At 33.7% G+C, this 13,122-nt stretch overlaps 1 protein-coding gene and 1 long non-coding RNA gene across 3 annotated transcripts; both read left to right on the forward strand.

The window, feature by feature from the left end:
• Positions 1–5,499: 5,499 nt before the first annotated feature.
• On the forward strand, positions 5,500–5,991 carry LOC114721105 (uncharacterized). Its single transcript, XR_003738024.1, has 2 exons — positions 5,500–5,570; positions 5,673–5,991. It is a non-coding gene; the product is annotated as an uncharacterized LOC114721105 (long non-coding RNA).
• A 3,019-nt stretch (positions 5,992–9,010) lies between these two features.
• On the forward strand, positions 9,011–12,206 carry LOC114721124 (protein cornichon homolog 4-like). Of its 2 annotated transcripts, none has more exons than XM_028906936.1 (4): positions 9,011–9,375; positions 10,588–10,769; positions 11,604–11,726; positions 11,824–12,206. In XM_028906936.1, the coding sequence occupies exons 1-4, from the start codon at positions 9,304–9,306 to the stop codon at positions 11,855–11,857; spliced, it is 411 nt and encodes a 136-aa protein (XP_028762769.1). In that variant the 5' UTR covers positions 9,011–9,303; the 3' UTR covers positions 11,858–12,206. The 2 variants fall into 2 exon arrangements, with proteins under 2 accessions (XP_028762769.1, XP_028762770.1); XM_028906937.1 differs by having other exon boundaries at positions 9,011–9,290.
• Positions 12,207–13,122: the final 916 nt, after the last annotated feature.

Genomic DNA, 13,122 nt, shown 5'->3' on the forward strand with positions numbered 1-13,122 from the left:
GCCTCTGCCCTCAGCTGGTATCCTCTAGGGACTACCATTCTCTAGAGTAACTATCAAATACTCACATTTCAGGCAGATATTCTCACCGGCCAGTCTCATTTTAACATTTCTCTTGTACTATGTACTTAATATAAAAACTAATTGACTAATTAAATAAATTAAAAAATTAATTAAGTGGGTTATTTATAATAAATAGATATTGTTTTTTTCCTAAAATACCATTATTAATCAAGTGTATATTGACTATAACTTCCATTATTATAAGGACTATATTAGAAAAAAATAGATAAAAATGAGAGACAAAGTAAATTGGGGTCTTATATTTACAATTAAAATAAAAATCAAATGAATTCCTATATTAAAGACTGAGGGTAGTATATATTAGCTATTGTATTTAAATTCTTATTAAGATGTAAAATATAATAATGCAAATTTATTGTTACATATTGTCCTGTAACGAACTTTTATTGGAACAAATACACATTATTTTTTTCCCATCTATTGTATAGACTTACGAAGGTGAAGTTTGTTGCGTATTTAATATTTGATATAAGGAAAATTATATTATACAGAATTAAATCTTACTGCATGATAAAGTTTAATTTCTATAGCTAAGACTGGTTCGGCTGACTTATTGCTAAACTTTTGTTCTAACCATTTTAATTTTTTGTTTTACAAAAAGTACCTTGCTAATTAAAGCCCACCGATTACTCTAGAAGTGATCTACGCCGGGTGAAAGTACCATAAATATCATTTATTTTTTTACATATAAGCTTAAAATTATTATCAGAACAATGATTTAAAAAAAACAAAAAGAATAATTCAGCCATAGCCGGTGACACACCGAGTTAAAAGCTAAGAAGATTGCATAGAATTCTGTTCTTTTTCAGCAGCTAAATGTTGGAAAACGTTTCATCAACTTTAATCCTTTATGGCATATAAGTCTCCATATCCCTCCTTTGTGTTTAATTCTGAAGTACTCCTCCGATCCTAAAGGCCTTGGTTCATGTAGCGTTCTTGAGTCAGAGGAATGAGCTGTGTATAAAGGCCTCAAATTGGCTTGGGATATGGGGTTTAAGAAGATAATTCTTGAATCTGATTCAAAAATGTGGTGTGACATGATTGTTGAAATAGGAACAAGTCCATGTATAGTCTCGTGATTATTCAGGTTATGAATATGCTAAAGCTCCAGTGGGGGTGAAAGTCTTGCATATATCGAGACAGCAAAACCGAGTAGCAGATTCTCTTGCAAGGGATGGGTTATCCAAGACAGCTTTTTTGACTACATGTCCTTCTCATTTGAGGAGCTTAGTTTCTGAACAGTGTCTGGGATCTAAATCCCCATCTACTTAGTTATTTTTGTTTGGGGCGTTTTGTCCTCTTTGTAACCCAAAAAAAAAAGAGTGGGTCCTGTATTTAGGATTGGAGGAGTATTCATTAAAACATTTGTGTACTTTTGTGAATAAGATGTGTGATTTTTTTAGTTATGTATAGATATTTTTATATTAAAACAATCTTATTCAGATATTGGTTTTCTCAAATCACGTTGTTAAAATCTGTATGATTGGCCCCATGCACATATGGTTTTGTCATTTTTGCGTCTGTGTTTTCAGTCTCCTTACTCGGTCCGTGTGTCATAAGGGATGGTTAGTTACTCTGTCAAGCATATTGTTTGGGTCTTCCTGTACGCGCGCGCGCACACACACGTATGTATACATACATATACATATATATAATATATATATAATATAATATTGACTGGCCAAAAAAGACCTAACAGAAATAATTTAATCTTAGCAAAGATTAACCAGTAGTTTTTTCGTTTTATTTGTACTTTTCTTTCCAGCATATAAAAAAAAAAAGATTAAACCAAAGCGAAATGAAGAAGTTACGAACTACTACCTACGGTTCTTAACGTAGGATCTTATTTGACTTTTATTTTGATCCTAAATATAATATTTTAATCTATTTTGTGTCTAATATTTATGTATTTTTTTCCAATATAGTCCTTCTAACAATAGTAGTTCTAACCAATACACTTAATTAGGAATAATATTTTAGGAAATACATCTATTTATGATAAATAACTAACTTAACTTCTATCTCTAATTTTCTCAAATTAGTTAACTAACTCTTATAATTAGGATCGGAAATAGTAATAAATATTGATACCAGCAATAGTTAAAGGGTTCTGACCACTTAAACATATAGTTTTGAATTTGAATGAGTTTATGTGAATGAAAAAACTTGCTGGTGAAATAATCCTGCGATTGAAGCAGCTAAATAGTTAATCAAGGAATCAGGCATGTTATTTATATCGTCGTGTGTGCATATTGCCTTTCCTCTTTCAAAGGAACCAGGTAACACTGTAAAAGAAGTCTCTGGCCAAAAAAAAAAAAAACTGCAAAAGAAGCAATGCGTATAAAATAATGAAGAATAAAAATCTTTAACCGCAACCTAAGCATTCAAAGATAACGGAACCTGAGCAATGCAGGCATTATGTCATTGCATTGGATGAGATGCGATTCAGCATCAATGAGGAGGTTTATTATGAGCATTTCACCTTTTTTTCCAAAGAAAAAAAAACTGTTTCTGGTTCTTAATATAAAAATTAGATAACTAATTTATTAATATTAAAAAAAATTAGTTCATTTAGTTATTTGTAATAAATATGTATTGTCTTTTTAAAAATGTCATTGTTACGAGGAAAAGTAGTATGATGGTCCTTATAGTTTTATTAGATTTCGAATCAGGTCCTATATTATTTTTGCTTTTAATTTAATCCTTGCTATTTATTTAACTATTTTTGTTAGTCCTGTCATTAACATAAGCCGTTAGTTTAAACTGATTAACTGATGGGGCATTATATTGAGCACGGAAAGGACATCGAACCCCCCCCTCTTCTCTCCCAGTTGCTTCTGCTCTCTTCTCCGGCAAAACATGAGAAAGGACGTTTGGGTCCTCCACGACTCAATGGTCTCCAATCTCTTATTCATCACTTGAAGCTCTTCATCCAATGTTTTCTAATCTTCCTTCAACCTTTCTATGTCCATCATCAACACTTCGTCCTGCACACTCTACTCATTCTTCCCCTGAAGCAACAGAGAAGCGAGTATTTACAGAGCCTAAAAAATTCTGACAATGATCGGTGAGGGGGTGCTGACAATGGTGGATCTGACACCTCTTGCAGCAAAAAATTCTAGCCATATCAACTACTCCTGGGTCCTCCGGTCCCGAATTATAAGACGCCAATTGACTTATTTGAGAAAATTAAGGAAGTAAGTTAAGTTGGTTATTTTATAATAAATAAATGTTGTTATTCCTAAAATATCCTTGCTAATTAAGTATATTGGCTAAAACTATCATTATTAGAAGGATTATCTGGAAAAAAAATGCATAAATATAAGAGAGAAAATGGATTGGGTCTTATAATTAGGACCAAATAAAAAGTCAAATTGGGTTTATAATAAGGACCGGAGGAGTATATTGGTATAATGTGGCGGTGAAGAGGAATGGAAAGAATATTGGCAGTTTGTGATTTTCGCTATTATTGTCTTGGATTTTGTAGATGATGGGTAGTGAAGAAGATGACAATGAATTTTCAGAGTGAAAATGAACGAGGAATAATAAGTTGAGTGGTTTGTCTTGCAGAATGTTTTGCTCTCACCTAGGAAAGAGTTTTTGTGAAGACATTCTTTCTCGTAATTTTGACTAGAAGGAGAGCGGAAGCAACTGGGAGAGAAGAAGTGGTAGAATCATGCTGTCCTTTTATGTGCTTACCGTTTAAACTAACAGTTTATGCTAATGCAAGGACTAACAAAAATAGTTTGAGTAAATAATAAGGATTGAATAAACAAAAATTACAACGATTTGATTCAAAATCTAATAAAACTATGAGGATTGTTATATAAGTTTTTCCCTTGTTATAATCATATGTATTGAAATAATTATTGTAACTACTGTAGAGATTACCGAGAAACAAAATAAATCAATATAAAAATAAAATAAATTAAGAGTTTTATATTTATGATCAAGGTGAATTTTTAACTTGCACCTGTATAGAACTTTTTTTTCTTTGATACTGACAGACCGCCTCATACGTAATGTTTGGGACCGCGCATGATTTGCTTGGGCCTCAAATGAACTTTGTTTTGGATTTGGCCCCCAGAGCACTACTCACTTGGCTCGAATAAGATCCGAGAAATAAAACAAAGACCAAAATCAAGCGGTACAATTCCCCCTAATCCGCCTGATCTCCGGTCCACGATAACAAATGGGTTATGCAATGTTTATTACTACTCTAATCTCATTTATGAGACCTTATCTATATATATAAATATAGAAATGTTATAAATAGAACCGGAAATAGTATTTTAATGCAATGTACTTGATATTTGTGTGTATAGAAGCAAAGACTGATATCCTGTAATAGGTAAATGTCAATAATTTTTATAAAATATTAACGTATATATTCAATAGAAAATTGATAAAGGACCTAACATTTCATAATTAAACAATTCAAAAAATTAGAAAACTGGAAATATTTTCATGTGTTTTATGAATTTTGAAAACTAAATGGTGCTGCTCATAATTTGTAAAAAATTTGTGATGAGTCAAAATGCATATTTTGCTGGAAGTTTTGATTTAAGAGCATTGGGTATTTGGAAATTTTTTTAGGAGCAAATTTACTTCAAAAATTTAAAAATGTAGCAATATTATTCTCTGTAGCAAAAAACTATCGTTGACTATTAAAATACTGTTAAATTTTTTATTGAAGTGGACAATATTGTAATGATTTTAAATTCGTGACAAATTTACTTTCAAAATAACTTCTAAATATTTAACGCTCTTGAGTAAAAACTTTTTAAATATTTGACATCAACGGTAATAAAATTTACGTTGTAGAAATGATTTTCATTTTAGAAATCCTTCTGCGGTCTCATCTCGAAGGTACTACATAAAGTGGCATGTAATTCTGGGGCTCTGCCTCTGAGGATATGTGGGAACGTAATTTGTATTGTAGTCTTGAGTGAGGTCCCACTTGTGCCAGGAAGCTTTCACCCACCTTCCGAGAAGCTTCCTTTGCAATTTAAGACGACATACCTCACCTTCACTCTCCCCTCGCAGAACTTGTAGCGCCACTTCTCACGCATTGCCGATTCCCACAACATACCCGCTTATTCTCACGCCAAAAACAAAATATTCATCCTTCTCAACATGTCTTTTCCGTTCCCACGTCACCGTCGTAAGGTCTCCGGCAACCCTCCCTCCGCTTCCCACCGCCAGCACTCCGTCCTTGCCCCTCTTTGTGCCGGATTTTCCCTCAATCTCCCCCTTCCGTCGCCGCCCTTCCTTAACACCCCGACTCCCTCCGACTCACCAAGGTCCTAGTGAACGTGACCATCGAGAACAGCTTGGGTCCGGTGCAGGTTCTGATCTCCCCAGACGACACCGTCTCCGACCTGATCAAGGCAGCCCTGGCCATTTATAACCAAGAGAAGAGAGGCCTTTCTTGAATCTTAAGGATCCCAAGCACTATGCTCTCCACTACTCTCCCTTCTGGCTCGAAAGTATCACTTTCACTTCTCTTCCTTTTAGCTTTATCGAGTCATTTTATATTTCTCGATTCTCACAATCTTTCCCGTTCGCCTGCGCTGATCGGTGTTTTGCAGGTTTGAATGCTAACGAGAAGCTGAAGAACTTGGGGTCAAGGAATTTCTTCCTGTGTTCAAAGCCCTCCACTGCCTCTTCTTGCTCCGAGCAAGCCAATATGAGTAAGGATTCTGCATTTCCATTGATGCTGTTCGTCCATCTCCCCTTATAATTATCCCACGTGAATTTGTATGTCCTTGTTTCCTCAAGCCCTTGTCGTCTTTGATTCTGGGAACTATCCGTAGCTGTTAAATAATTAAGATATTTAGCTGCACGCACACACACAGGTGCCTTTAATCTGTTAGCCTCTACGTTGCATTGGTATGATGAGACGATTTACTACTGCTTCCGGTTTGATGTAAATAATTAAATAGGACCAAGTTTTCATCTACGCATGATGTGCCTCTGCGAAGATCGATGGATTTGATGTGACTATCTTTCAAGTATGTATTGTTCTAACGATAAACTTCTTCTCTGCAGAGACTTGTTTTTTAAAAAAAGAAAGATGGATTGATAATTATATGGACATATCATATATATAGTGACTTGTCCTTTTGGGGACATATGATAAAATTGGTCTGACACAGTAAGATTAATAGGGACATACACTCCACTCCGGTCTTTATTATAAGACCCGTTTGATTTTTTGTTTGGTTCTAATTATAAGACCCCAATATATTTTCTCTCCTATATTTATGCATTTTTTTCCAAGATAATCCTTCTAATAATGATAGTTCTAGCCAATATACTTAATTAGCAAGGATATTTTAGGAATGACAACACTTATTTATTACAAATAACTAACTTAATTTACTTCCTTAATCCCCTCAAATAAGTCAACTGGGTCTTATAATTAGGACCGGAGGTAGTATATAGCAACTGCGAATACGTATATGTTGCCCATACGTAACGTAATCTTAAGCTAGAATAGAATGACTGCATTGCCTATTCATTTATATATTAATGGTCGATGGTATATTGATGTGACTATCTTTCAACTCTCCATGCGATTATTGGAAACTTATAATGATGAATAATCCAATTTATTCATTTTTTGTTGAATAGGTTAAATTTTCAAAGTCAAAGGGCAATAATGGTGTCATTTGATTCGGTAAAAAAAAAAAAATCACCTGAAAGAAAATTTATCGAAATAAGTTTTTAAAATATTATCCAGCTTATGCGTAGGTCATAAGTTCACAAAAATCTGTTTTAATTAATTTTTGGAAGTAATCTTATTGAAGAGGGAATGTTTTCATAGAAAATTATTTGGAAGATGGGATTAAAAGAAATTTATCTCTTAATGACAAAATTATATTTTGAGTTATTTCAGAAATCAAGCACTTTACGAAAACAGAAAATTTTAAAATTAGAATTGTCTCAAATCTACAACAAAAATGTACTAGTAGCGTGTTACTTGCACTCCGTTCAATTTATAAGCCCCATATATGCGATGAACACCACACACCAAATAATAATTTAATCCGTCAAGAGATGAAAAATAAAATAATAAAAATGTGTGGAAATAAATTAAGTGAGCTCATTCATTCTTTCTGACGAGTACTTACTTTTACCCACTAATATTTTTTTAATGCAATTTACTCACTAATATCTGACGACTCATAGCCGCGTGATGCACAGTTAATATTCCAATAAATTATACAAAAGATACAGTCGTTTGGCGAATAATATAATGTGTGTGTAGCTTCAATATATATTTTTTTTAAAAAATATACACACCTCTTGTATGTAAGTAAGAAATTGCTATTTAGATATATTAATATATATCTGAGTCAATGAGAACAATTAAAATGAATTTTGACGAATTATATTTTCATTCGATAATTATTAACTTATGATAAACGTGATAACTGGAAAAGATAGTAAGCTAATTTCAGATCGCTATTCTTATTTTTATATACTGGGCATTGAACTGCTTTGACCAAATGACCTGCGATGAGTTGATCTCCTTTCATCTTTGTTTCAATCCTTGTTGCCAGTTTGGTTGAAAATGTTCAATTTACTCGTTAATTATTAGCTTTTCAATAGTCAAGTTCACTTTCTACGATCTGGCTAGCTATTTGGGAGCCATGGTTTTGGTAGAAGGGAGAACAACTTCCTGCAATATTTTTTGGGTTAAATAATCTTTGATCCTCAAGTTTATCCTTCCTCAAGTTTCAAATCATAGACTTTGGTAGGTCAGATGGTTCAAATTTTTATTGGATTATACCGATCAATGTTTTAAATAAAAAGAAACTTGAGAAACCAAAACATGTTATTTAAAATTTGAGCGATAAAAATTAAAGTAAAGGTAAACTTGAAGGACTAAAATTTGTATTAACCTATGCTTTTTTTTTCATAAAATCTATTTTACTTAAAAATTATTTTTTCATAAAAATATTTTACCCAAAATAGTTTTTTCAAAATATATTCTCTACGATTTGAATCTTCTAAAATAACTCAAGTGTAGCTATTAACCTCCTTTTTCATATTATCTTCTTAATAATAAAAAAACAGATAAATATTTGTCTGTATAGCTTATTTATCTTCTAAACTCGTTGCTCAATACCTTTTATCCTATATGATTTCACCAAAGACAGTTGATAATATTTGATAGAATCAGTCACATCTAAATTTGAAAATCGATGCATGTTTTGAAATTCAGGCTGAAGATCTAACTATTATTCAAACGCACTAACAATACTGAGCTAAACATATTTATTGAAATGAAAATAGTCGAAACATACCAAGTAAACCTACCTTAAAATTGCCGATACTACACTTTACTAGAAAAACCAATCACTATGAATTGTTTTTATAAATAATTTAGTAATTATCTTAAAAATACTTTAGATGATTTTAAAAAAAAGTTATATTCAATCACAGTTACACACTGTGGAATTTGAATAATCTGAGAAAGTGAACTAATTGAGTTAAATTTTAAGTAAGAGTCCTTATAAACAAGTTATTTAGATTTACTGCGCAATAATTAAATTATTATTGCAGATGAAAGAAAGTTAGTTTCATGAAATAAATATTTTGTTAATCATTATTTCTCAGAATAAATAAAATGGATTTATGCAATAGAAAATATTGAATATTGGACGTTGGCAAAAACAAATATTGTTCACATTGGAGTAGCTATTAGGGAGAATCTTGACAAAAAAACTTTAAATTTTAAAATTTTAAATTAGTTTTATTTATTACATTTTAATAATAAGGCAAACTTCAACATATTTAATTTTTGCAGCCATTCACACTTGAAATTTTAGATGTATTTTTGTGAAATTTACTCTAGATATTAGATAGGCACTTGTTACTATTTAATACAGTAATTTATTCACGACGATCAAGCCCACGCTTCATCGGCTAGAAAATTCAAAGAGCAAAAGGGGAATAAAGGGTGGCTTGCCTGGCTTGGATTGGAATCTTAGCTTCCCCGACTAGCTGGAATTCTGTTTTGAGCGGCTTTAAGCTGTCTCGGGCTACTTTCCCGTCTTGTTTGCAGTTTTCATAACTCAAATCGACAACCGTGCGCGCCACCCCTAACGTGCGCACTTCCCACCGCATGAAAGCAGCGCGTTCCGCCGGAACTGCAGTCGGAGGGAAGGCACCAGAGAGAGCGCGAGTTAAAGAAGGAGGTGAGGGAAGACCATGGGCGATCTATTTGCGTGGCTTATCTCCTTCTTTCTCCTTATTGCCTTACTCGTCATCGTCACCTACCAGGTCAATCCACGCAAACCCTAGCTGCGTATACATATATATCATTCCTTTATGTCAATCCATCTTTTAAATCTGAAGCAATTCATGCGTCATTCGACTACGCATTATTCGAATTATGTGCCTCTTTTTGAACTGGATTGTATTCCAGATTGTTATCCCCAGCCAATCCTGATTACATTTTTAAATGACAATTAGTTGCTCTGAAGGGAAAAAAACCTGGGAAGGATTCTCCCTATTCCATATTTCCTTGCAAAATGTAGTTTTTGGTTTAGGTAACGAACGTGATTTGGCACCCCAATAACCAACATCGGTGCTCACTCAGCTGATAATACCGCAAAAGGGTGATTATAATTAGTAAACATTGGAGTCTTCACTGATAATTTTATTGTGTAAATGCTTTTATTTTTTTTTTTTTTTTTTTTTGGGATCTTACAATAGAACTTTTCCATTAACTATTGAGGGGATTTTTTTCATGAAAAAAAAAAATCAAATCACATCGCTCCCTTGTTTTGGTCCACGATTTCAGGGGAATGTAGGGTACCATATCAGGCAATGTTGAACTGTATCTAATCATTCTTTGCAAGCTATGTGTAGTAGTCCATAGATCGACAGATAGTCTGCACTTCTTGATTTTTTGCAATTGTAAAGTGGAAGTTCAATAGACGTTCTATGTAAAATGAAGCTCGGTTCCTGTAATCAATAATATTTCATGTGTTACATTGAGCTATGGACTAGCAGAGCGAAAAACTTCATACTTTTTAAACAAGATGTTGGATACACAGTTGGAATTGGATTGCTGTTCGTAAATATGTGGATATAGGACTTCTAGTAAATAGACAAACGGTTTAGTACATGGAAGCTTGTGTGTTTCTACGAGTAATCACATTACAGAATTATTGTTTCCTCTAGTTTTAGGTAAAGTTCTATTCACCGAAATTTGATGGTTGATGGGGTGAGGAGGTACTCATGAAATCTGATAAAGATGAAGGAAACAATGATGCTGGGATTCTTTTTTTCTTACACTCTCAAGTTCTTTTGCTGTGATTTATACTTCAAGAGTTTCGTGTGTTTCTAAGTCTACATTCCTTACTTCTTTGTCTGTGCTTCAGAGCCTTTTGAAGATTGTTAGGTTTTCATAATTCCTCTGAATTACATTTTGTATGTTGCTCTAGATCTTATGTGGCGTACGCTAACATGGTTCAAAATCTGTTGCAGCTGATGTGTTTGGCTGACCTCGAATTTGACTATATAAATCCTTATGACTCCTCATCTCGGATAAACAGAGTTGTTGTCCCTGAGTTTATCATGCAAGGTGTCCTTTGCTTGTTCTACCTTGTGACAGGGCATTGGGTTATGTCACTTTTCTGTGCTCCGTACCTATACTACAATGTGAGATCGTAAGTTCTCTCCCTATATACAAATAACAGGGAAAATTTGTTTTTTGTTCCAAATATTGTGACTGGTTATTATGTGTCAAGAACCCTTAAAGGCAGAATGTGGCCAAAAAATTGGAAAAGAAAAGAGGGGTGGGCTGCAAATCATGTATGACCACTAGTTGAAAAGAGAGTTATTGAATTCTGGGTATTTGCATTCTGCAGCATTTAGATGGAGTGTGAGTGTGACTGCTTAACAGAAGTAGTAACTTAATGTGGAATTGGACAAACCAATCTGATGGCTGCAACCTACGTTATGGTTTATGGATCCAGAGTTGATAAGCATGCGTTGCTACATTTTTTATGTTATTAATGGTTTTCAATCACGTACTTAGGGAAAAGATATGAAGTCTGAAAATTGAATGACTACAGCTCTTGAAGCAGTTAAGGGTTAAAGACAAGCATATCATTAGCTGCCAAAACAAATCTGGGCTTGGGGCACATTTCGCAGCTGCACAACTCCCCCCCCCCCCCCCAAAAAAAAAATTTTGACGCAGGAGTTCCCAGTTGGAGAATCTTGTACATTTAATTATTTATTTGTCTGTCTTGTAGTTACAATTGTATGGCATTCTAGTCTCTTACATAATAGCCTGTTTAATAGTCGCACCTTAATTACAGGATTGACAGAGATGAATAGTTCTTTTGGTTAAAGCTACCTCTTTTATGCAATAAATAATCAAACTTGATATCTTTATACGCTGGAATTTTGTGTGGCCCTAGCGTCCTGCTAAAGCTTCCTTCCCCTCCCCCCCCCCCCATCTGGAATCCTGCTAAGGCATCTTTGATTTGTCTCATCAGGTACAGACGAAGAGAGCATCTTGTTGATGTTACCGAGATTTTCAATTCGCTATCTTGGGAGAAAAAGCAACGGCTTGTCAAACTATTCTATCTTGTTTTCATACTTTTCCTCTCCATATTTTGGTATGGGGACTAATGAATAGGCCTATGTTTGTCCATACTAATCCTAAGCTCTCCATTAAAGTGGATGATATAATTCTTGTTGAATGTTTTGCTGCAGGATGATCTACACGTCCCTAGACGATGATGAATAATTGAAGACAGTTGCTCATATTGTGGAGTGCTACTTGGAAGTACCCCCAGCCAGTGCAACAAAATTGCCAGGCCTGTATGGTATAGGGCAAATGACTATTTCCTTAACTTTTTGATGAATTGCGGGGTTTTGATTGTACTTTGTAGAAATAAGATCGTACCCTGTACGTTCGTAAATGATAGTTTCGTGCATGCATTGGGGTTGGACAGCTCATGTCTCATGGAGAGTTAGGATAGTACCACACTTATTTTTATTGTAACGAAATTCCTTTTATAACAAATGACCATTCTGTGGATTTCGTTATTTATTCACATTAATTTGAAAACTGGCTTTTGCTTTTGGTAAAGTTATCCGGTACCTTTAGCATATTCACTGCTGTTCATTCCAATTTAGTTTTCTCCCCTTCTCGGGACAAGTTCGAATTTTACATAAAATATATGGGCCCCGCAAAATGGGAGATTTCAATAAACAGGAGAGGATAGAATGTTCCATTGCTCCTCTATTCGTGTGTGCGCTCGAAAGGGCATATTTGGACGCTCAAAATTGAATTCACCAACTGATCATTCTTATAATTTAGTGGTTAGGTGTATGGTGCAGACGGTTCAATTCGTTATGCAACCCGAATAACATACAACTTTTTAAGTTCACATAATATAATAATGGGGAAGGATGCCTTGTTCTCAAGAACTTGGATTTAATTGTAGATGGCCATGTGGACTTTTAAATGTGACGAAATATTCTATGAACAATTTTGTCGTAGGAGTTGAAAGGATTTTTACGAGCTATATCAACTTAGAATCATGCATTAGGTTTAATGAAAAGTGTTAGTTCCTAATCTCAGCTAAAAATATGTTCATTATTTAATTGTTTCTAATAAAAGAATACATGTACTTAATAAAAGAAGGGGAAAAAAAAGCTAAACGTTCTTCTAAGGAAGTTAGAGCGGGATCCATTGTACTACCTCCAGTTTTTTAATATAAAATTTTTGTTTGACTTTTATTTTGGTCCTAAATATAAGACTCTAATTTATTTTGTTTCTTATATTTATTCATTTTTCTCAAGATAGTTCTTTTAATAGTGATAGTTCTAGCCAATAAGCTTAATTAGCATGAATATTTTAGAAAAGACAATACTTATTTATTATAAATAACTATCTTAATTTATTTTTTTAATCTACTCAAATTAGTTAACTAGTTTTTATATTTAGAACTGGAAGTAAGATAATTTATAGGCCCAGTCCACCAGAGGAGGTGACGCTCTGCCATA

Source organism: Neltuma alba, unplaced genomic scaffold (genome assembly GCF_004799145.2).
Source record: "Neltuma alba isolate B1F8T4 unplaced genomic scaffold, ASM479914v2 tig00012011_pilon, whole genome shotgun sequence".
NCBI lineage: Eukaryota > Viridiplantae > Streptophyta > Magnoliopsida > Fabales > Fabaceae > Neltuma > Neltuma alba.